This window comes from Stegostoma tigrinum, chromosome 20 (assembly GCF_030684315.1).
Source record: "Stegostoma tigrinum isolate sSteTig4 chromosome 20, sSteTig4.hap1, whole genome shotgun sequence".
Taxonomy (NCBI): Eukaryota; Metazoa; Chordata; class Chondrichthyes; order Orectolobiformes; family Stegostomatidae; genus Stegostoma; species Stegostoma tigrinum.
The window spans coordinates 6,181,896-6,204,101 of NC_081373.1; the positions used below are offsets into that span (position 1 = coordinate 6,181,896).

Sequence of the window (22,206 nt, forward strand, 5' to 3'; positions counted from 1 at the left end):
TGGGCTGGTGCTCAAGGATCTTGCCCTGAGAATTTCTTGTCCAGTGGCCAACATGGAGATTGTTTGGAACAATTGATGAGCTCAACCTTCTAGACACTCGCTTTGGTTGCCTTGTTGAGTTTTACATAATCTCAGATTGTAAGGAAATTTACCCCCAATTAAATTCTTCTGAAGCATAGTCTCATCATGTAACATAGGAACCTTTGTAGAAAATTTATGTACAGCAAGCTTCCACAAACAGCAATGTGATAATAACCTGAGCTATAACCGTTCAATGACACGAGAAATAATATCTCCACACTTCTTTGAAACAGTGCAAAGGAATTTGTCCACCTGAGAGGGCAGATGAGTCCTTGGTTTAATATTTCATCTGAAAGACAGCACATCTGAAAGCAGAGCACTCCTTCAGTAATGCCCTGGAGTGTCAGCCTAGATTTATGTGCACAGCTCTTAAAGGGGGACAAAACCATAATCAGTAAATTTAATCTGAACCATTTGAGACAATGGCCAGAAATTAGTTTGTGTAGTCCGTTGGATGGTGACCTTGCCTTGCATCTCTCCAGGAGGCTCTGTGCCATTAAGTATGATCTGGTACTTACTTGGATTCATCAGGCTGCCACTCCCAGACATAATTCAAGGCCACAGTCAGACATCAGTCTCACCTCCCAAGAGCAAGCAATCAATCAGATGCAGCTATCCAGTATTGACAAGACTGCATTGAGGCCTTCAGCAATGATCGGACTAGACTTCTGGAGACAGATAAGTTTGGGCAGAATAGGGATTGTGAGGAAGAGGTCACTGTTAAGGGGGAATGGGGTCTAGTCTCAGAGACAAGGCCAATGGCGTGGCTTTCAATGGTCCCACCGCTCTCTTCCCCCACCTCTCCCGAAACCCCACCCAGCTTTCTGATGCACGCTCCCTTAGCCAGGAACTTAGTAGATGTGAATGAGGGGCACACAGACACAACCTCCCCCTTCCCCCTTCCCCTGCTGATGCAGAGTTGCTTGAAAGGAAACTGCATATGTGTGATTGAGCGACACCACGGCCTATTCTTCCCTACGTCAGTAGAAAAATTCCTGATGGTTTTCCAGATGGCTTTCAGGAGGTGCTGGATGCCATATGAGTCATGTTAAATCAGGCCTGCTGGGCTCAGGATGATTGCTGTTACAACACAATCAGTGTTGAGCCTAATTGACATCCTGCTGCTTGTGGGTAGTATTACCACATCAAGTGCTCCCCCAACCCTCTCAACAGATGAGGGACTGTTCCTTGTCAGTGAGAACTGAATATAGGAATACCCACCTGATTCTGCTGGCTCACCCCCATCTCTATCATGCCTACTCTAATGGACTCCACTAAATTCTGCCTAATTTGTCTACAATATTAGAAGAAAGGTAATTCTGTAATTGGTGAACTAAAATAAATGATCAAAATTGATAATCTTTATTATCACGAGTGACCTACTTATTTCTTTATGATAGAAGTAGAAATTTGACAACTTCTGAAAGGATGTTTTGATGTTGTTATTGTTTTCTTCCGTAATACTATTTCACAAATTATTTTGGCAAAGACTAAAGTGAGTTACAGTAGAGCATTATACAGCTGATTTATTGAGATGAGGAAGGTTCCAGGATAGTACCAAGCACAGGTATTGTTAAAAAAAATGGTGATTCGTTATCCTGAATGCTTTGCAACACATAGATATCAGACCATAACATATAAACATAAAAGGGAACCAGAATTCATTTAAACTCAGCAGCTAAAAGTATCTGATGAATGAGAATGAAGGAAAACAAAAGTGTGCTGTGATCATGCTGACAACTGTAAGCTGTGATTTCCCACCCTCTTCTCTTTGAAAAACCCCTGCCCCAGGGGCCCATCCATAGTTTGCCATATATAAATAATTAGATTGAATCCTGAAAACTCTGGCAAAGTCAGGTTTGTTGCACTTTAGTGAGTGCAGTACTCCCTGAACTCCGAAGGCCCTTCCAATTCAGCATCAGGCCTGGATAATTGCCATTTAAGAAAACACAACAAAATGACATATAGCATGCATCCTATTGTTTTGGATGCTCAATTGGATTGACCAGTAATTGTGCTGTTTTCTTCCCCTGTCATAGGCTGGTCATGAATTGGTTTCAGCTGATGGAAAAAGCCTGCAAAATGTCACACATCGACAAGCAGTGGACATAATTCGACGATCTTACAGTAACAAATCGCTAGATCCAATGGTGTTGGTTGTTAAGGTACCTAAGAGCAACTGAAGACTAAATCATTTAGGACCATGATGGACTGTTAACTTATAAACTGAGATGATCACACAATACAGGCATTTTTAAACAAATCACGTGTCTTTCAACAACACTTCAATTCATTTGAAATCTGACCCACTTTACAGCTGATTTTAAAACAAATTTACAAAAGATTTCAAACAGTGAATGGACACTGTTTTACTTCATTATTCAAAACAAGTAAATGGATCATTACTTTCTCAACGTACATATCCCAAAACAGAATATGACACAGTTCCTTCTTCAGATGACCATTAAATTATTTTATAAAGAACGTATTCATTTTCATTACAATGCACCATTTATTTAAAGTGTTTGCCTTTACGTTCATCACATGATTTATCTGCAACATTAATGTACCATTTCGTTTTGCACAAGAATTCTACACAACTGCACTGCCAGGGATTTTCATTTGTTTTTAATAATTGCTGCAAATGACTATGGCACAGTTGTGGCATCTCCAAACTGCACTTTGTAAGTTTCCATTCCCTCAGGTTTAGAAGAACAGTTGGATATTGAGATAATGTCATAATTTTTCACTAATATTTCTCCTTGAACTATCCAGACTACTGCAGAAAACTTCTTGTAACTGTAGTACTGAGAAGCTGTTGCTTTTCACTGACATAAGTGGAAGAGGATTCAAGTAACTTGGTGCTTTTCTGTAAAGTCCAACTCACTCCCATGCACTTTTTCCCTGTAACTCATGCAGTATCTGCATAAAATCTTTGTGATACTGCCAAGATGAAAGGTTTACCACTGTTAGAAAAAGAAAATGTACAGGTCATAACTTGGTGGAAATTGCAGAACATCACATCATAAGGTCACTTGATCTGTGTCTTTTTACATTTAAATTATTACAGTAAACTGTGTGTTATGTGACTGTACCAACCAAATTTTTCTACTAACTGGAATACCTGGTAGCTTTGATTCTTTCTAAAATACACAGTCATTTCCTGTATTCAGGCAATGCATTTTTTTAAATGCTAGTAATGATAATAGTTGATCATAAATCTGAAGAAGTTGCTTTTAGATTTTACATTAAAATAAGTAAATTATTGGTCAGTTTTGGTTATTGTGTCTGAACAACAATTTACTGCTTGAAGCAACAATCAGTAAAACTGATAGCACAATGCTCTTTTAATAACTGATCTGAATGTCTTTATGTCAGCTGTGTCAGTCTGATCTTCAGTTGTGGAGATTTTACTATGTTTTCCTGCTGTACTGGGACCCTTGACTGCCCAGCTATGTCCTATCTCTCCATAACCCCCCTCAACAATAAGTGGGGCAACTTGTCATGTGTCTGGAGTGATGGGACTCCCCATTAACTGACATATTTGATTAACTGTCACCATCATTCCCAAGCATGTTGGATAGCATAGATTTAATGTACTTTATTAATATAGATTAAGTCACATTTTATCCATCATAAATTGAAGATACCACACCCCCCTAACCCCTGTCACCAATATACCCCCTAATGTTTTTGGAGTTCATTGGAGTTTTATTTAAGTGTATGTGGTCCATCAATGTTTTCTGCATGGTCTGGCATGCACAGTAACTTGAAGGGCTGACTTGTACACAACTTCTGCAGGAACCTTTTAGGTTATTGTGCAGCCACATAGCACAGCGGGAACATTGTCCTTCACCTTGTATTCAATCACTTCAAATTACGTATTCCGGATTATTGTTCAAATCCAAAATTTTAACAACGTCACCCCAAATTGTGCTACTCTTTTTCACAAATCGTACTGAGAATAAGCATTGGACAAATGTGAACAACTAAGAAAATACAGATAAGTGAATCTTGTTTGGTTCAGGCTTCCTCAATTCAAACCCCAGACAATCGTAAAAACTGAAAGAACGGTGAATGCTGTAAATCAGGAACAAAAACAGAAGTTGCTGGAAAAGCTCAGCAGGCTGACAGCATCTGTGAAGAAAAATCTGAGTTAATGTTTTGGGTCCAGTTCTCAGGAAGGGTTACTGGACCTGAAACGTTATCTCTGATTTTTCTTCACAGATGTTGCCAGACCTGCTGAGCTTCTCCATCAATCATGTTGTAGTAATATATTGTATATGCAAAGATATGCATGTATTTGGTTATAAATGATGGTGTAATTTTTTTTTATTAACAGCACGACTGCATGTGTGTAAAAATCTGTGCTCGCGGACTTGTGTTTTTAAATTAGACTTGATAAGCCACAGCAAACATTCAAATTTTTCTCAGTCAAATTGACTGCCCTTTTTCATTTATTTTCCAATGCCCACAGTAAGACATAGCACAATCATCTCTGAGTGAAAGCACTGGTAACACTGAGTTTACCCACTTACATCATTCTGTCTTTGGTCATTTGTCAGGCTATATACATGCACATTAATTCATAACATTAAGTAAACAGTCCTGAACGCTTGATAGGGCATAGGCACTTTTACATTAAGCCGGTGCTATTAACAATGCAGAGCAGTTTGGTCTGTCATTAATAGTACTCTTCAGTATTAAGCTGGTTGACCTCCAGGTACATCAGAAAATCACATTTTTATGGCTCTCATGAACTGCTGTCATTCCTACTTATCTCAACAGTAGGATCTTTCGAGCAGCAGCTCTGCTATAAACAAAGAACAGCAGTATACAGTGCAGTGGCATTGTGATCATGGGACTACATATCAAATGTAAGTGCCTCCTAATATATCCAGAAAGATCTTTGAAGAAAGCTAGTAATAAAATGCTGTGATTGACATGTTATTTTCAAGTTCCAAGTTCATTCTGTCCAGTGGGTATTATTGGCCATGTTTTTAAGGTTACTGTTTTAAACACTTGCAGAATTATCTGAATTTGTTTATAATCCAATCTTTAACCAAAGATACATTTTTATTTGCATTGTGGTATATAGCAGCTGTGCAATCAGATCCTACTGTTAACTGTGTCCTGCAAGTAGCCCTTGATAATCTGTCACAAAAGTGCCTTCATTTTGTGTATTAGCTTTATTCCACTAGAAGATAAAATAGCAAAAACTATTGTGATCTAACTCACCAGCTGGCTCATTGTTAAATAAAATATGGCATTGGTGTAAGATAACAAAGTGTGGAGCTAGATGAACACAGCAGGCCAAGCAGCATCTCAGGAGCACAAAAGCTGACGTTTCGGGCCTAGACCCTTCATCATTTTGTGCTCCTGAGATGCTGCCTGGCCTGCTGTGTTCATCCAGCTCCACACTTTGTTATCTCAGATTCTCCAGCATCTGCAGTTCCCATTATCTCATGGCATTGGTGTAGCTGGTTTTGATGTGATTTCAATCATTGATAATGCTTCAACTCATCTGAGTTCTGAGTAACATAAGGGAAAGGCTTACAAACAAAATGCCTATTAAATACACAGATAGTAGAACAGTCTAGACACGAAACATTAGCTTTCCTGCTCCTCCAATGCTGCTTGGCCTGCTGCGTTCATCCAGCTCTACACCTTGTTATCTCTGCCTACTAAATTATCAGTGTTTCACCTGACTAACACTAGACTGCAAGTGGAGAAACTTGGGTGTGCTGAGATGAAGTTTGCTTTTAATATAAATAATTTTATCACATTCTTTCAGATTTCTATTGTTGATCGTTCTTCTGAAAGATCATCAACCTGAAACATAAACTCTGGGCTGAATCTCACTCTGTATTGGCAATGTTCCAATTTGTGGAAGTTCATGGAGAGTTTCTCTCCTTAAGGCCTAGTTAATTTTCTCATGCTGTCACCTCTAACTCTCTGGATGTGAGTTTGCTCACTGAGCTGGAAGGTTAGTTTTCAGACGTTTCGTCACCATTCTAGGTAACATCATCAGTGAGCCTCCGGTGAAGCGCTGGTGTTATGTCCCGCTTTCTATTTATCTGTTTAGGTTTCCTTGGGTTGGTGATGTCATTTCCTGCGATGATGTTACCTAGAATGGTGACAAAACGTCTGAAAACTAACCTTCCAGCTCAGCGAGCAAACTCACATCCAGAAACACAACCTGAGCTCCAAATCTTCTCAAAACTCGCTACCTCAAACTGTCTTCATTAACTACCTAACAGGCCTTTCTGTAACCCCTCCCAGCTGAGCCTAACTTGATTCTCCCACTGGCTGTAGCCCAGAGTACTTACTGATCAAAAACATAGAAATATAGAAGATAGGAGCAGTAGTAGGCTATTTGGCCCCTCAATCCTGCTCCCCCATTCAAGATGATCATGGCTGATCATCGAACTCAATACCCTAATCCTGCCCCCACTCCATCCCTTGACCCCTTTAGCCAAAAGAGCCATATCTAATTCCTTCTTAAAAACACAATATTTTGGCTTCAACATGGGGGGTATTCCACAGAATCACCCCTTGCTGGGTGAGGAAATCTCCCTTCATCTCAGTCCTAAAAGGCTTATCCCTTATCCTTAAACTGTGATAATTAAGAACATCCTTCCCGCATCCAACCTATCCACTCCTCAGAGTTTTATAGATTTCTATGAGATCCCCCTCATTTTTCTAAACTCCACTGAATACAGTCCTCACTGACACAATCTTTCCTCGTACATCAGTCCTGACATCCCAGGAATCAATTTGATAAGGTTTTGTTGTGCTCCCTCTATCGCAAGAACATCCTTCCTCAGAGAACTGCACACAATATTCGAGGTGTGGCCTCACCTGTTCCTCTACTTGATTCTTCTCACAATGGAAGCCAACTTACAGTTTACCTTCTTTATTCCCTGCTGCACCTGTGTACTTTCTTTCAGCAACAGATGCATGAAGACACCCAGGTTTCACTGAACATTCCCCTCTCATTTTACAGCCATTCGAATAATAATTTGCTTTCTCGCAAAATTGATAACCTCATATTTAATCGATATTATACCACATCTGCCATGCATTTGCCCCTCATACAGCCTATCCAAATCATACTGCAACATCTCTGCATCCTCCTCACAGCTCAACCTTCCACCCAGCTCGGTGCAAATTTTGAGATATTACATTTAGCCCTTGGGATGTTCAAAAATGCCTGGCACTGGTGGCCTCTTGAAAAGGCTGGTGTATGCTTGTCAAGCATTGTCAGTTTGAAGCTGCCCCACAGGTTCATGACTTTTGCCCTCATCATGGAGATAAGGGGTAACTAGCACCCTCCTTTGTGTACAGGGACCTGGAGGTCCTACTGGATGGTATAGTACAGAGAAAGAAACTCCTCTTCCCACAGAACCAGCAGAGTAGACCACATCACCAGACCCTGCCAGCTTGGTTTGAAGTTGTTGCCTGGATTAGTGCAGTCTCAGATGCCTGAAGGAATGGCCAGCATTGTTCGAAGAAGTTCAAAAACATTTTCCACTCCTTCAGATGCTACCATCTTCTGTCTGCTACCTCACATTCTCTTTCTATCTCTGCTACTGCACCCATCTCCGACCAAGACTCATGCTCTGATTTTCTCACTGTTGCCCACAACATCTTCCCTCATTTCCCCATCCCTAACCCTGCATAGGTTAAATACATATAAATATATGGGAACACCACCATATACAAATATTAATCCAAGCCATTCAACATCCGGGCTTGGAAATATAATCAATATCCCTTCACTGTCCACTTGGTCATACTCATGGAACTCATAGGGAGTAACCTTGCTAAACCTATACAGACACTATGCAAACTCCACACAGACAGTCACCCAAGGCTGGAATTGAATTTGGGTCCCTGGCACTGGGAGGCAGCAGTGCTAATCACTGAGCCACCACGCCACCCTTAAAATTTCACCATCTGCCATTATTCAGCTTGGGGTTCCGGATTAATAGCCCCATTAATAGCCCAACGGTATTACCACTCGACCATCACTTCCTTTAACTAAATAAAAAGCAGTTAATTTGAAACAATTATCATTTTTTAAAAAATGTATTCATTGAAATAAAATAATAGTGAAAGAAATAAGTATATTTTTCCCTGATCTGAAGCAGTCTTTGGAAAGGAAGTGCATCTGCTATAATTAAGTATGTTCTATGGGGAACATCAAACAGCATGCCTAAATGCAAATAAAACATGAAAAATGTGCAAAAAAATGTCTAGACCTAGAAGACTTATTAAAGGTGAGACAATGAAGAACCCTGAACACTACATTGTTGCTGACAGAAGGACTGAACATATATTTTCTGTGCACTCTCTTTAATAACACTGTCAGATTTCTGTAACATTTACAAAGATAGATAACAGCCCCTGAACACTTCCAGTCACAGCTGCACCTGCTTTATAAATTCAGTAAAATAAGTTGAATTCCATTGGGGATCACGGCCTAAATTGTACAAGGATGGGATATAAGATAAAAATTTAAATTGAAATGAATAGTTCTACAGCTCATTTAAGAACACTTATAACCCCTACATTTTCTTCCGTTGGGGCCAACCTTATGTATTTTCGTTGTTATGTGGTCTACTTCATCCCTTCCCATGTACCTACTTTTTTTTTTGCTTTGCTTTATCTGATTTATCATTGCTTAGCCTGAGGGAGACAGAAAGCAGCCATGTGATTCTGGGTCTGTGCCAACACTACTTGAGGTGACTAGCAGAAGTGCAAAATCAGGTGTGAAGCATGTCCTCCTCCAGATCTCCGTCCCTGTGCAAAAAGCCTTGGTCTTCTGTGGTACATTGGTTACAATGGGAGAGTTGGCACATGGGCCTAGCCCTGCATCCTACTGAATGACAATGTTGGAGAGATAATTCAAAGTTTCACTATATTGTCTCAAGTTTAAGTATCAGCTGTTTGTGATATAAAGGTACCAATAACATCTGTCTCCTGTCAATGAGGCAGGAGCTACTCTGTACTCATCATTCCCAGGAAAACACATAAATCTCACTGAGAACTGTGCTCTATATCAGTCAACCACATGTAGTGTAGCTCACAGATCAACCAAATGTACCATTCATTGTTAGCAGGGTGCAGTGTATTGTTGAGAAACTGACCATTTACACAGGGGGGAAGGCAGTGGGTTCTGGGAGGAGGTGGTGCAACAGATAGGGAAGGACAGGGATGGAGGCTGAGTGATGAGGGAACAGACAAAGACAAGAGGGAGAGTCTGCGGATGACTGAGTGGAGTGGACACTGGGTCACAGAGATAGGGGAACTACCTGAGTGGCTGGAGTCAGTGGTTCAGAATCCCATTTGATGATCGAGGAAGGATGGAGAACAAGGATTCAAAACTGCTCTCCATTTTTATCTTGGTCACTTTTTCTGGATTGTTCTCCTTTGGGTTTGGGGCAGATTCTGTACTCAGTTGTCCTAAAATCATATCCCTTTAAGATGATGCTAATGGCTATGACTCCACTAGTAGTCTCTAACTTTTTTTTCACCCTCATCCCCAAAGTTACCCACCACTGAACAGCCCAATCCTCTTTTCCAGGCCCCATCCAACATAACATTCTCACTCACCCTTTCAATGCATACAATCACTCCCTTCATCTCCAGGTACAGCAATCCAAGGGAGTGACAGATTTGTGCCTTATGTCCACCGAGTTGCAGGTACAAGCCAGTTAAGCAGGAAAGCAAAATAAAACTGACACAATGGGCCACATGACTTGGGAGAAATATCTCCACCCAGAAAATGGTGAGAGAAGAATTCTTTCCCACAGAAAGCCGTTGAGGCCAAAACATTGAGTGTTTCCAAGAAGGAGTTAGATTATAGTTTTTCGGGCTGAAGAGATCAAAGGGTACAGAGTGAAAGAAAGACTGAATTAGATTATCAGCCATGATCATATTGAATGGCACAGCAGCCTCAAAGCCCCATATGGTTTACTGCTCCTATTTTCTGTGTTATAACACTTCTATGATTGTGTTAAAACCAGGCCACAGACCACAAAGCATTACAGAAAAAAACATGCATTGATATTCCACCTTTCACGACCTCCAAACACCCCAAAACACTTTATAGCCAATGAAGTGCTTGTTCCCAATGATCCTTTTGTGTGAGAGGCCTATTCATTTAAGTGTGTGGGACCTTTACATTTTTTCAACATGACTGTGAAACATCAAATGAAGAGGTGAATGCATGAATGATCTGTCTACACGTTGACTTCTGAATTGCTGCACAGCCACATGAGTGAGAAGGAACATTGGTGGTCACTATTGCAACGTAGGAAACACCTCAGCAACATACTGAAGTCACAACCTAGACTTTTTCTGTAAGCTTCTGGAACGGGACCTGAACTCTGAATGTTCTGACTCTGGCTGACGTAGCCTATCAAGGGAAGGCCACAGCCTCGTGGTATTATTTCTTGACTGTTAATCCAAATAAAGTTCTAGGGACCTGGGTTCAAATCCCACCACAGCAGATGGTAGAATTTGAATTCAATGAAAATCTGGAATTTAGACTAATGATAACCATTGTTGATTGTTGGGGAAAAACCCATCTGGTTCACTAATGCCCTTTAGGGAAGAAAACTGCCATCCTTACCTGGTCTGGCCTACATGTGACTCCAGACCCACAGCAATGTGGTTGACTCTTAACTGCCCTTGGGCAATTAGGGATGGGCAGTAAATGCTGCCTGGTCAGTGATACTCTCAGCCTGTGAACGAATAAAGAAAGAAATATAGAAAAACATATAGATTGAAGTTACCTTTGCACCATAACCCAATTTGTGAAGTCAGATGATAATGGTTAAGACTCTCATTAAGATAACGGGATTGGAGTCTGGTTAATTGTACACCCACTGACACTTGTTGTTCTCAATAATTTGTATTGGAAAAGTCATCTCCATCTTTGCAACTCTTAATAGGAGCCAGAAATAAATTTAATTTTTTTTGTTATACTGAAATGCAGAGCAATTCAAAATCATTTTTATATATTGTATAGAATTAGCACATCCTGATATTACTGTAATATTATGAGCCATAAACCGAAGTATTTTTACAAAATTAGCCTGTGCTGGTGTTAGTAAAATATATCTTGGTAGAGAAAATGGGAGTGTGTTATGTTGTTTTCACTAATATGGTTTTCTGGTGGCAGGTGTTTTGACAAAGGCAATAGATGGTAAATGTTTGTGATTGATGTGAGTGCATTAACCTGCCATGATAATGTTTTATACTCCTGTATGTTATGGGAGATAGCATCCTTTGCATCCATTTTTGAGAGTTTTATATATAAACAACAGCTTGTTTTATTTAGCACTTTTAACATAGTAAAGCATCTCAAATCACTTCACAGGAGTGTTACCAGACAGAATCTGACACCAAGCTGCAGAAGGAGCAATTTGGATTGATGAATAAGAGCTGGCACAAAGATGTAAAAAAGAATGATTGACTGAGAGTACTGTGGGTCTTGCAGTTGCTCTTAAGATTGAAAGCTTATTTCTCAGTTTCTTATAGTTATTGCATTTTAGAAGTAGAAGATTGTTATTTTGGCTTTTTTTATAGCGAAAGACATTTAGATAAGTACACAAATAAGAAATGTTTGGAGGGATATGGGCCAAGCACAGGCAGGTGGGATTAGTTTAGTTTGGGATTATGGTGGGCATGGACTGGTTGGACTGAAGGGGCTGTTTCTGTGCTGTATGACTCTACATAGTTTACAGATAAAATAAAGAGGCAGGGAGAAGTGAAAAGGATTATAGAATCCCAGACTTTATGGTCTCAGCCAATTTAAAGCATGACTGTGTTTGTCTCTGTATTGGTGTTTTTTTTCCCTCCCAGTAGTAAACTCTACATTATTGCTTAATATAGTTGTGAGGATAATGTACAGGAAATTAGGCTGCCATCCAACTACTACCCCCTCAAGGAGGTAAATGGGCTGAATGAACACTGACTTGTGCTATGACACCTGAGTTGCTTCCTGAAGACCTTTGGCTGTGAGTTCACTTCTGTTCCCCCCTACCCCCTGTATCTCAAGGAGAGTGACTCATTACACTCCCAGAATGTACTTAGTAACAGCCAATGTTCAACAAGCAGGAATTAAATACATGATGAGCTAACCTGTTTCTGTGATATTCACTGAAGAATAAACATTGGCCCAGAAAAAAAAATCACTTCTCTGCTTCAAAGATCCTGAGAAGGTATTTTTTTTCTCATGTATCCGTGGGTCATAAGTCACTGGCTGGGTCACCATTTATTACCCTGTGATGGGCTAGGGTCTTCATCTTCAACAAACCACTGAAGACAGGCAAAATCTAAGGTTTAATGTCGTATTCAAAAGGTCATTGGCTAAGTGCTAGGGGAATGAAATGGTGAAACAGCCAACGTATGGAACGAGTTAAATAACTCTACCAAGAGCCAGCAGAGGCTCAGTGGGCTGAGTGTTCTCCTTCTGTGCTATGACAACTCTGAGATTATTTACTCTAACTTATATTTACGTAGCACCTTTAACACAATAAAACATGGCTGTTGATTTGCTGGCTGAGCTGGCAGGTTGGTTTGTAGACATTTCATCACTATACTAGGTAACATTATCAGTGCACCTCCAATGAAGCACTGTTGGTCTGTCTCCATTGTTGTTTACGTGGTCCAGTCTGACATGATGGTTGGCCACATTTCCGGCACGGTGACGAAACGTCTGCAAACCAGCCTACCAGCTCGGTGGACAAATCAACAACCCCCCCCCACAACCTGAGCTACAAGTCTTCTCAAAAAATTTAAACAATAAAATGTGCTTCACAGGTGCAGTAAGTAACAAAATTTGACATTGGTAGGTGAAGGAACAGCTTAGTCAAAGAGGTACATTCGAAGCAGTGCCTTGCAAAGGATAGAGGGAGACAAAGACAATTAGCCTGGGAAGTTCAGACCATAGGCTCAAGACAGCTGAAAGGCACAGTACCAACGGTAGAGCACAGCAAAGCATGGATCACAAGGGGCCGGATATGGAGCATCACAGAAATCGCAGGGTGTGGAGCTAGAGCAAGTGGCAGGGATGGAGAAGGGAGGTGAATTAACATACAGGTTCATATCTTTGTTACAATCTCTGCTTGTGGCATTTGATGCAAACCCACTTAACACATTACATAATTCCACCACAAACAATTTTGATCATTTGCCCTGGTCAGTAATATTGCATAATGACTTATTGTCACAAATTATTGACCACTGACATTCGTTTTATTAAAAACAGAATGATCTGTAATCAGGTTTATTTATGAAATGTACAGCGTGAAAAAATAAGTAATTTGGAAATGGATTCTACAGACGTCAAACAGTAAGGAAAAGCAAGACTTAAAAAGTAAACAAAACAATTACTATTAATTGTTCCATATGAATATAGTCACAAAATCCACATTTAAATATGTAGCTCAACAGTGACCACAAAACACCCACAGTGCTGTATTGACTCCCTCATTATTTACCACAGATTTCTTTTTAATGTCCAGGTGATGCACATGTTTTAGTTCAGTAAACTCCAGCTTAAAACACATTCAGGAATCAATTTTACAGTATTATTGCTCGGAAGAGCTGAAGTACAATGATCTTCCATATTACCATTTTTAAGCTGTTAAACAGCCACTGATGTAGAATTCATGAGAGATAATGGGAACTGCAGATGCTGGAGAATCCGAGATAACAAAGTGTGGAGCTGGATGAACACAGCAGGCCAAGTAGCATCTCAGGAGCACAAAAGCTGACATTTTGGGCCTCGACCCGATGCTGCTTGGCCTGCTGTGTTCACCCAGCTCCACACATTGTTATCATTGATGTAGAATTATTGGGGAAATACATACTGCACTGTAAATCATGCTTCGGACTTCCAGACAGAATAACGTAATTTAAATGTCCAAGGTCAGAATTATACAACTTTTGTTTCTTTTAATTTAGAATGATTGCTTAAAGTCTTGACAAGGTGCTTCTCATTCTCTGGAATTTGTTGATGCTTGGTTCAGATCAGATAGAAGAGCTTTCAGTACTGTCTTTTTAAACAAATAGAATTCTGCCAGCTCTCAGTTTATCCCTGTCATAGTTGGGAGAGTCAGAGTAGATGCTTAATCCACTCCCAACTGGATACAGTCCTGTATCCCCTGGAGTTATTTACAGTGAAATTCAGGTGGATTATCATAGCCACCCTCAGATGTTGTCTATATAGACCCTTTTTGAAGGTCATTATCAAAGGCATATTGTTTAGATGAAAGTACTGCTGGTACAAAAGATAAAGGTCGGGAAGAAAATTCCGAGGCCTGAAACCTTGCCTAATTTAAGAAAAAGCCTGCCTTTTAATCAAAATCATCTGTAATTTCTCAATCTGCTAATTTCTTCAGACACAGGGTCCAAAGCTCTCATTGGCTGAAATCCAAGCGGTTTCATTGCAACAGCAGCTCCATTCAGTCAAACATCATCTTTTCACCACCTTCAATATTCCCATAAATACAAAAAAAGTAAGTGTTCAAAGAGCTTCTTTTAAAATGACATCTTATTCAATGTCTCTATTATCTTTCACTTGGAGGTGGTCACAGCAGTACTCAGGAGATTAATCTTTACCTCCCAGAGATTCCAGACCAGTCTAGAGGATTAGTGACTCTCTACAGCCAGCAATGGTTGGAGGGGACTGGATTCTCTTGTAGCACACTGGTAGTGTCTCTACCTCTGAGTAAGGAGGCCTAGGTTCAATGCCCCACCTGCTCCAGAGGTATGTGATAAGATCTCTGAGCAGGTAGATTTAAATAACTACACAGCCACCAGCCCCCTTTTCCCACCTCTCCCAGATCCCAGATCCAAACTGGGGCTTTCAAAGATGACTCTGCAATTCTGACTGATTAAGGTAACTAACTGTAGTTCATTCCTTTCTCAAAAACAAATAAAGAACCAAGATTTGAAGGCTCTGATGAAGGGTCTAGGCCTGAAACGCCAGCTTTTGTGCTCCTGAGATGCTGCCTGGCCTGCTGTGTTCATCCAGCTTCACACTTTGTTATGAAGATTTGAACATGTTTTTTTTAAAAAACTGCTAGGATTGAACCAGTCAAATTTTGTTCATTCATTCACAGTAGTGAGTACATCACTAGCTGGGGCAGCATTTCTTGCCCATCCCTAATTGCCCAGAGGGTAGTTAACAGTCAACCGCATTGCTGTGGGTCTGGAGTCACATGTAGGCCAGCACAGGCAAAGATAGCAGATTTCCTACCCTGAAGGATATGAGTGAACCAGATGTTTATTTTTGACAATCTGCAATGGTTTCACAGTCATCAATATATTTATTCATCCCAGATTTTTTCTATTCAACCCAATTCTGTCATAGCAGGATTTGAATCCTCAGAACATTAATTTTCTGGACTAATAGTTTAAAAATAATACCACTGGGTCATGACCTCTCCTTAGATTAATTCTAAGCACACAAGGCTGAGATGAGGAGAAATTTCTTCACAGAGTGGTGAGCCTCTGGAATTCTCCACCACAGAAAGAAGTTTTGGCCAAAACACTAAATGTTTTCACAGGTGATGGATAAAGGTAATTCTTAGGTCTGAAGAGATCAAAGGGTAATGGAGGGAAAACAGGAAAACAGTGCTGGGTTGGATGATCAGCTATGATCGTATTGGTTGGTGGAGCAGGTTTGAGGGGCTGAATAGCCACGTCCTGCCCCTACTTTCTACAATAGCATTGAAACCAAAATTAACTGTACCATCCCTGCCCCCACCTCAGTGCAGCATTTCCACCATGTCTGTAAATAATTGGCAAGATTAGAAACTGCAACGACACAGTCTGTTTGCCCTATTACCTTAAAAAATGCAGAATTGTTAAGGTTTGATATAAAAATAAATGTATTAGCAGAAATGGATAGAGATTGTGGATAATAAATTGTGAAAACATCTGCCCAACTTCTCTTCATTTCAATGAGCTGAGGATCAGATTGATTCTATGAAGGGCAGTGGATCACCTTCACTAAGTCAGACACAACATTGAGAATGACTCCCATTGGCCATTCAGCCCCTTGAGCTAGCTCTGTCATTCAACAAGGTCTTACATGGTGAGCTACTCAATGTCATTATTCCCACACTATCCTCATATTCCTCAATATTTTCAATACCAAAAATGCTTATTAATCCCTGTTCAACAGCCCTCTGACGATAGAGAATTCCAGGGTTTCACCACCCTCTGAGTGAATAAGCTCTTCCTCAACTCAATCCTAAGTGACCCTTCTCTGACATTGTGGTGGCTTCTGGAATTTCACATATTCCGGCTGCACGGACTCCTCTGACGTGTGGGACTGCAGTTTCAAAACAGGGCCGCAGTGGGCAAGTTACTTTCCCCAGGGTAGTAAAGACGTGAATAATCCCGATTTAAAATGTTGTGGGGTAGCAATGGAGCTGCTATAATTAACCTCAGCGCTCAAATCCAATTTCACACCCACCCCCACCAACCCTTTCTCTTTTCTACTTTAAGTTCCCAGTCCTGATTGTTTTGAAACAAGTGTGTGGGTAACTGGTGACGGGAAGAGTGGATATCTGTCCCCTCTCAATAATGAGAATGATGCTCAGTGCTCAAACAGCCAGCTTGCTGTCTCAACATTCCTAGTACAAAACCCTGGTTAGAGCTCACTTGAAGCACTGTGAGCAGATCTGGGCACCACACCATAGGAAGGATAGATTGGCCTTGAAGGAAACACTATGTAGGATAACAAGAATGATAACTGAACATAAGTGCTCATGTTACGAGGGGAGATACCACAAATTCAGCCTGTTTTCTCCAGAATTTAGAAGTTTAAGTGATGATCTGATTTTAGAGTCTTAAGACATTCCCAGGGTAGATAAAGACAAATCATTTTCGCTGGCTGGGAATCCTAGAACTAGGGGCATAGTCTGAGAATTAGGGCCAGACCATTCGGGAGAGATGTTAAGAAGCACTTCGACACACAAGAGGGTGGGAGAGGTTTGGAATTCTCTTCCACAAGCAGTAGTGGATGCTGGATCAGTTGTTAATTTTACATCTGAGATAGCTACATTTTTGTTAAGCAAAGATAGTAAGGGATTATGGGCCAAAGGCAGGTTTATGGACTTAGGCCACAGATGATCTCATTGAATGGTGGAACAGGCTCAAGGGGCTGAATGGCCTACTCCTGTTACTGTGTTTTTAATCAATAGTTCCGTGAATGAGCTGCTGGTGTTCTGAGCAGTGTACACATTGGGAAATCCGTTCACATAAATCAATGAGAGAAGGGGAAGATATCAAACCCCTTGTGGTAAATACTCCAAATGCATCTGGGTCATCAATGTGTCATCAATAGGTTATCGCTTTCTAATGTTATCAAAATTCAAAGTAGCAATAAAATATCTTAGCTGGGATCTCAACTTTGTAAGAGCACTTGAATTTTGTTTCGCATCATTGAACATTATTGAAAATTTTAAAAATGAGAATCTGACTGGGGGTGAAGAGATGTAAAACAGGCTGCTGACTAGTTTTTTTTACATCTATCGGCCAAAAGGAAGGTCAAAGTTTCTTCTTGTTGTCTACTTTGGGACACCGCGTCAATGCCTGAAGCTATCCATGCATCGAGAATGGGGCAGGAATGTGAGCAGCTGCAACAAATGTTCCCCTTCACTCACTTCACCCTTTCCAACAGCTTTATCTGCCCATATAGGCTCATTCCAGCAAATACAGGCTGTGGGAACCAATGCTGTCCCAGACATGTTGGAACAAAGATCCCAAGCATTGTGTTTTCCTGACTGAACATGGGTCCCAGCTGCTTGACAAAGTTCATCCAAGGTTCAGAAAATGTGAGCACGGAGTTCAAATTGCACTGAGCATAAATCTCACTCATTGAGAATTCCAAAACTCTGTCATGGAATTTGGATGTGCCAAGAGCATGTAGAGACTTTGTACAGTTGCAATTTTGAAAAGAATGTAATACGCACTTACAATTTTTTTCAGAAAAGTCCCATACCTCTAGTCATGTCTGTGTACTGATTCTACAGTATTAGAATTCATATACTGCATGTCAAAGACCAATGATTGTAAAGCTCCGATTGCAGTAAGCTTGATCTGGAATAGTCAGATCATGTGTCAAAAGGGGTCAGTTTAGCTCAGCTGGTTTGCAGTGCAGAGTGCCATCAAAGCAATTCTCACACCAGTTGGGATTACCATGAAATACATTCCTTCTCAACCTCTCCCCTTGTCTAAAACGTGGTGACCGTCCGGTTAAACCACCACCAATCACCTGTCACTCTCTCTCTCTCTCTCTCTCTCGAATGAGAGCAGTCCTATGGCCAGAATCATGGAATAGCGTCACCAGTGAGAAAATTAGCGGGAATGTCGGTGGTAGCACATACTTTTACATGCAAGGTATAGCCTGGAATTGTAGATTGGGAGGAACATGCTGTCTCTCACTGACCAGGAATCTCTCCTACCCTTATCGCCTGTCATTCCTGGGTGATGGAAGAATTTGTAGGTCCATCAACACACTCCTCTGGGCCTTAGAGTCCTGGAGGAGGGATTTGGAAGGTGGAGATTTTGGCTCAACATTCCTTCACTGCACGATGAGACCTTCCTGTGGAGATCAGTCAACCATAACCTCCGTGTATCTTCCATTTAGTGTGTGAAGACTGAAATCAGCAGGGTACACCTTGCAGAGGAGATTACAAATCTTAAGTCACGAGAACCACAACCAATTTGAAAATACGTTACTGTCTCCATTGCCCAAACTTTTTGCTAAGATCCCACTGCAAAGACCCTGCTGACTCACTTCTAATTGATATTTGCTGCTCTTTTGTTTTCATGAGAGAGCAACAAGACCTTGCATTGATATAGCACTTTGAATGGTGTAAATATCCCAAAGCCCTTCATTGGAATATGACCAGATAAAATTCAATGTGAGCCATCTGGAGATATTGGGGACAGGTGAGCGATAGATTGATCAGCGGTAGGCTTTAAGGAGCACCTTTTAGTTATATTTAGAATTCCAAAACTTTGGGTCCAAGCAATGGTAGATCTGACTGCCATTGCTGAGTGGAAGGAAACTCGGAATGCTTGAGGCCAGGATTGGATGGGCGCAGGCAGATTTGGGATGGTCGGAGGGGTTACAGTGATGGAGAACAGAATAAATTTGAAAGCAAAGACAATGCTCAGACACTATGTGCAATAGGGTAGGAGACATCAAATGGTCGCAGTGCAGAATATACGAGAGTGCAACGAGAGAAATCACTGGCTTATTTTCAGAGCACGTGGAAGGAATAATATCTCAGAAATATGGATTGTCCATGTGTATTGCAACTGCCGAAACATAAATGCCTCACAATGGTCCTTTATTGGAAATGAATTAGGGGAAAGCTTAATTCTGCATTGTACAAGAATCAAGCATATTCCTGAGATGATCTGTAAAAATATGACGCAACATGATAAATCTGATTGTCAGAAGTCTTGGGGCAATCCCAGAAACTGAGGAGTCTTCATCTTCCCATTTCCAATGGCCGAGGACATGAAACAAGTAGAGAAACTGCAACAAGGCTATATTCCAAAGCTAAAGCGATCGTAGGTCAGTCTTCATTGATCACATCTTAAAATATTCAAGAAAGTAAATGTGGAACGTGTACAGGTTTAATCCAGTTCATGCGTAGAGCCCTGGGCACCTTGTCTGTATTGTGATGGTGAAAACCAAGAATCTCACCATCTTTCACAGGGAGATATAGGGTCTGCCTCGCAGCCGGTGAACCCTGTTGAAAACAGCAATATCTTGCAAAAAACGATCAACTGCTCCTAGCAGCTGCTTTTCTCAGTTCAGAGACCCACAGAGGTTTACAACACGCAAACAGGCCCTTCAGCCCAACTTGTTCACGCCACCAGTCTTCACAATTAGTCTACTCCCATTTGCCTACATTTGGTCCTGATCCCTCTATAACAATCCCATCCCTGTCCCCTTCCAAATGTTTCTTAAAGGACAAAATTGTACTCACCTCCACTGTTATCTCTGGCAGCCTGTCCCAGATTCCCACCATCCTCTGTGAGAAACAGTTGCCTGTCTGGACCCTTTTGTGTCTCTCCCCTCTCCCCTTAAACCTATGCTCCCTCGTTTTAGACTCCCCAACCCCAGGGAAAAGCTGTTGGCTAACCACCTAATTTATGCCTCTCACGGCTTCTACAAGGTCACTCATCCATCTCCGACACTCCAGGTAAATAAGTCCCAGCCAATCCAGCCTCAGAACTCAAACGAACGCAGGGAAACAATTGATAAAATAAAAGCAGTGGGACGTGCCTGATTTCTTACCCTGGCAAGGAAAAGCTATCTGTGAGCCCACCACTGATACAGCCACATTTACAGCTGGACAGCCTCCTTGTCTGCCCCATTTACAACTGAGCCATCGAGATGAAGCAGGTCCAACATTGTAATCATGTAATTGTAATAAACTACTAGAGTAACGAATAAAGTGACAGTGATGAGGTGCTAAACTACTGGGTTCCAAACCTCAGAGAATTACTACGGGAAATTAACATCACTGTATCTCTCCCGTGCTGCAGCAGGTTTATTGGATCCCCCCTGCTTGCAGCGCAGAAGTTCCACAATATCCTGTGAGGATACGTGTCTGGCTGTGTTCACATATTTTCATCATCATTTTCATTCGGTTAAAATTTTTTTATCTGATGGAATGCTTATTACATTATTAAGCATAGTCCTTGAGGTAGGGAGCAATTAGTTTTTCCTCTTAAACTTTCGGCAAATGATAAACATCCTAAAAAGATCTTTACAGTTATGCTATTGCAGTGAGGGATATTTTTTGCCCTGGAAGGTTTTGTTGAGCATGAGGCTCTCTTTCAGCGCTGAGTTTGATGTTTTTAAAAGTTCACTTTGATCCCCTCACTTTCACTTGACCAAACTAGCCAGGCCCTCAGCATTGCTGGCCAGTCGCTGACTCGACAGTCATTCCCAGGACAAGGAGAGTGATAAAGGTTGGTGCCCGCACGAGCACACTGCATTTGGGGTATCCACTGTGTGGATTGCTGGAGGGGGAGGTAAAAGGGATGGAGAGAGATGCAATCATTTCCAGCCCACTAGGTCCCAGGAAGGACAAGTTCAGCTGAAAATATATTGGAAAAGGACAGTCATCACACTTCCAACCAGCCAAGCATTTGTTAGAACAATCTAATGCTAAGTGAGCATCTGCCTGAAGATGCAGTCTCTGGGCAGTGCTCAGTACCTGCCCTGGCCATGCACACAGTGGCTGCAGAATGGGAGATGGTGGGAATTCCCACTGGACTGGCCTGGGCGACATCGCTTCTCCGAGCATAATGGCGATGTTTAAAGACTGGGAGCCACGAACCTCATTCCTATTCTTCTCCAAAACAGTGGCTCAGAAATAATGTGAACGATAAGTTAGGAATTAGGAAGTTAGGAACAGCAAGGGAGCAGTCACCTCACTGGGGGTTTCCTACAGACCCCCAAATAGCAGTAGGGAGATCGAAGAACTCATTGGCCGGCAGATTGTTGAAAAGTGCAAACGTATCAGGGTTGTTGTTGTGGGTAACTTCAACTTTCCCAATATTGACCGGAACCTCCTCAGTGCAGATGGTTTGGATGGAGCCGTTTTTGTCAGGTGTGTTCAGGAGGGTTTCCTTACTCAGTATGTGGACAGGCCGACGAGGGGGGAGGCCATTTTGGATTTGGTGCTCAGCAATGAGCCAGGACAGGTGTCAGATCTTGTGGTGGGAGAACACTTTGGCGACAGTGACCACAACAGCCTCACATTTACCATAGCCGTGGAAAGGGAAAGGAGCAGTTACCAGGGGAAGATATTTAACTGGGGAAAAGGAAACTATGATGCTATCAGACAGGAGTTGGGAAGTACAGATTGGGAGCAATTGTTCCACAGAAAGGGCACAGCAGACATGTGGAGGCTGTTTAAGGAGCAGTTGTTGCGAATGATGTATAAATTTGTTCCTCTGAGACAGGTAAGAAGGGGTAAGATTAAGGAGCCTTGGATGATGGGTACAGAGGTGCTTCTAGTCAAAAAGAAAAAGGCAGCGTACATAAGGTGGAGGAAGCAAGGG

The 22,206-nt window shown here is 41.4% G+C and overlaps 2 protein-coding genes across 5 annotated transcripts in view; one reads left to right on the plus strand and one right to left on the minus strand.

The window, feature by feature from the left end:
- The window catches only part of pdzd7a (PDZ domain containing 7a), a 113,131-nt gene extending 109,844 nt beyond the window's left edge, over positions 1-3,287 (plus strand). For all 4 annotated transcript variants that reach the window (XM_059652948.1, XM_059652952.1, XM_059652951.1 and 1 more), the window contains one exon: positions 2,121-3,287. In XM_059652948.1, the coding sequence (XP_059508931.1) occupies positions 2,121-2,264 (144 nt within the window). In that variant the 3' untranslated portion in view covers positions 2,265-3,287. The remainder of the gene's footprint in view (positions 1-2,120) is intronic.
- The window catches only part of lzts2a (leucine zipper, putative tumor suppressor 2a), a 232,854-nt gene continuing 212,740 nt past the window's right edge, over positions 2,093-22,206 (minus strand). Inside the window, exon 8 of the transcript XR_007249549.2 lies at positions 2,093-3,047. The gene's annotated coding sequence lies outside the window, so the exon portion shown is untranslated. The remainder of the gene's footprint in view (positions 3,048-22,206) is intronic.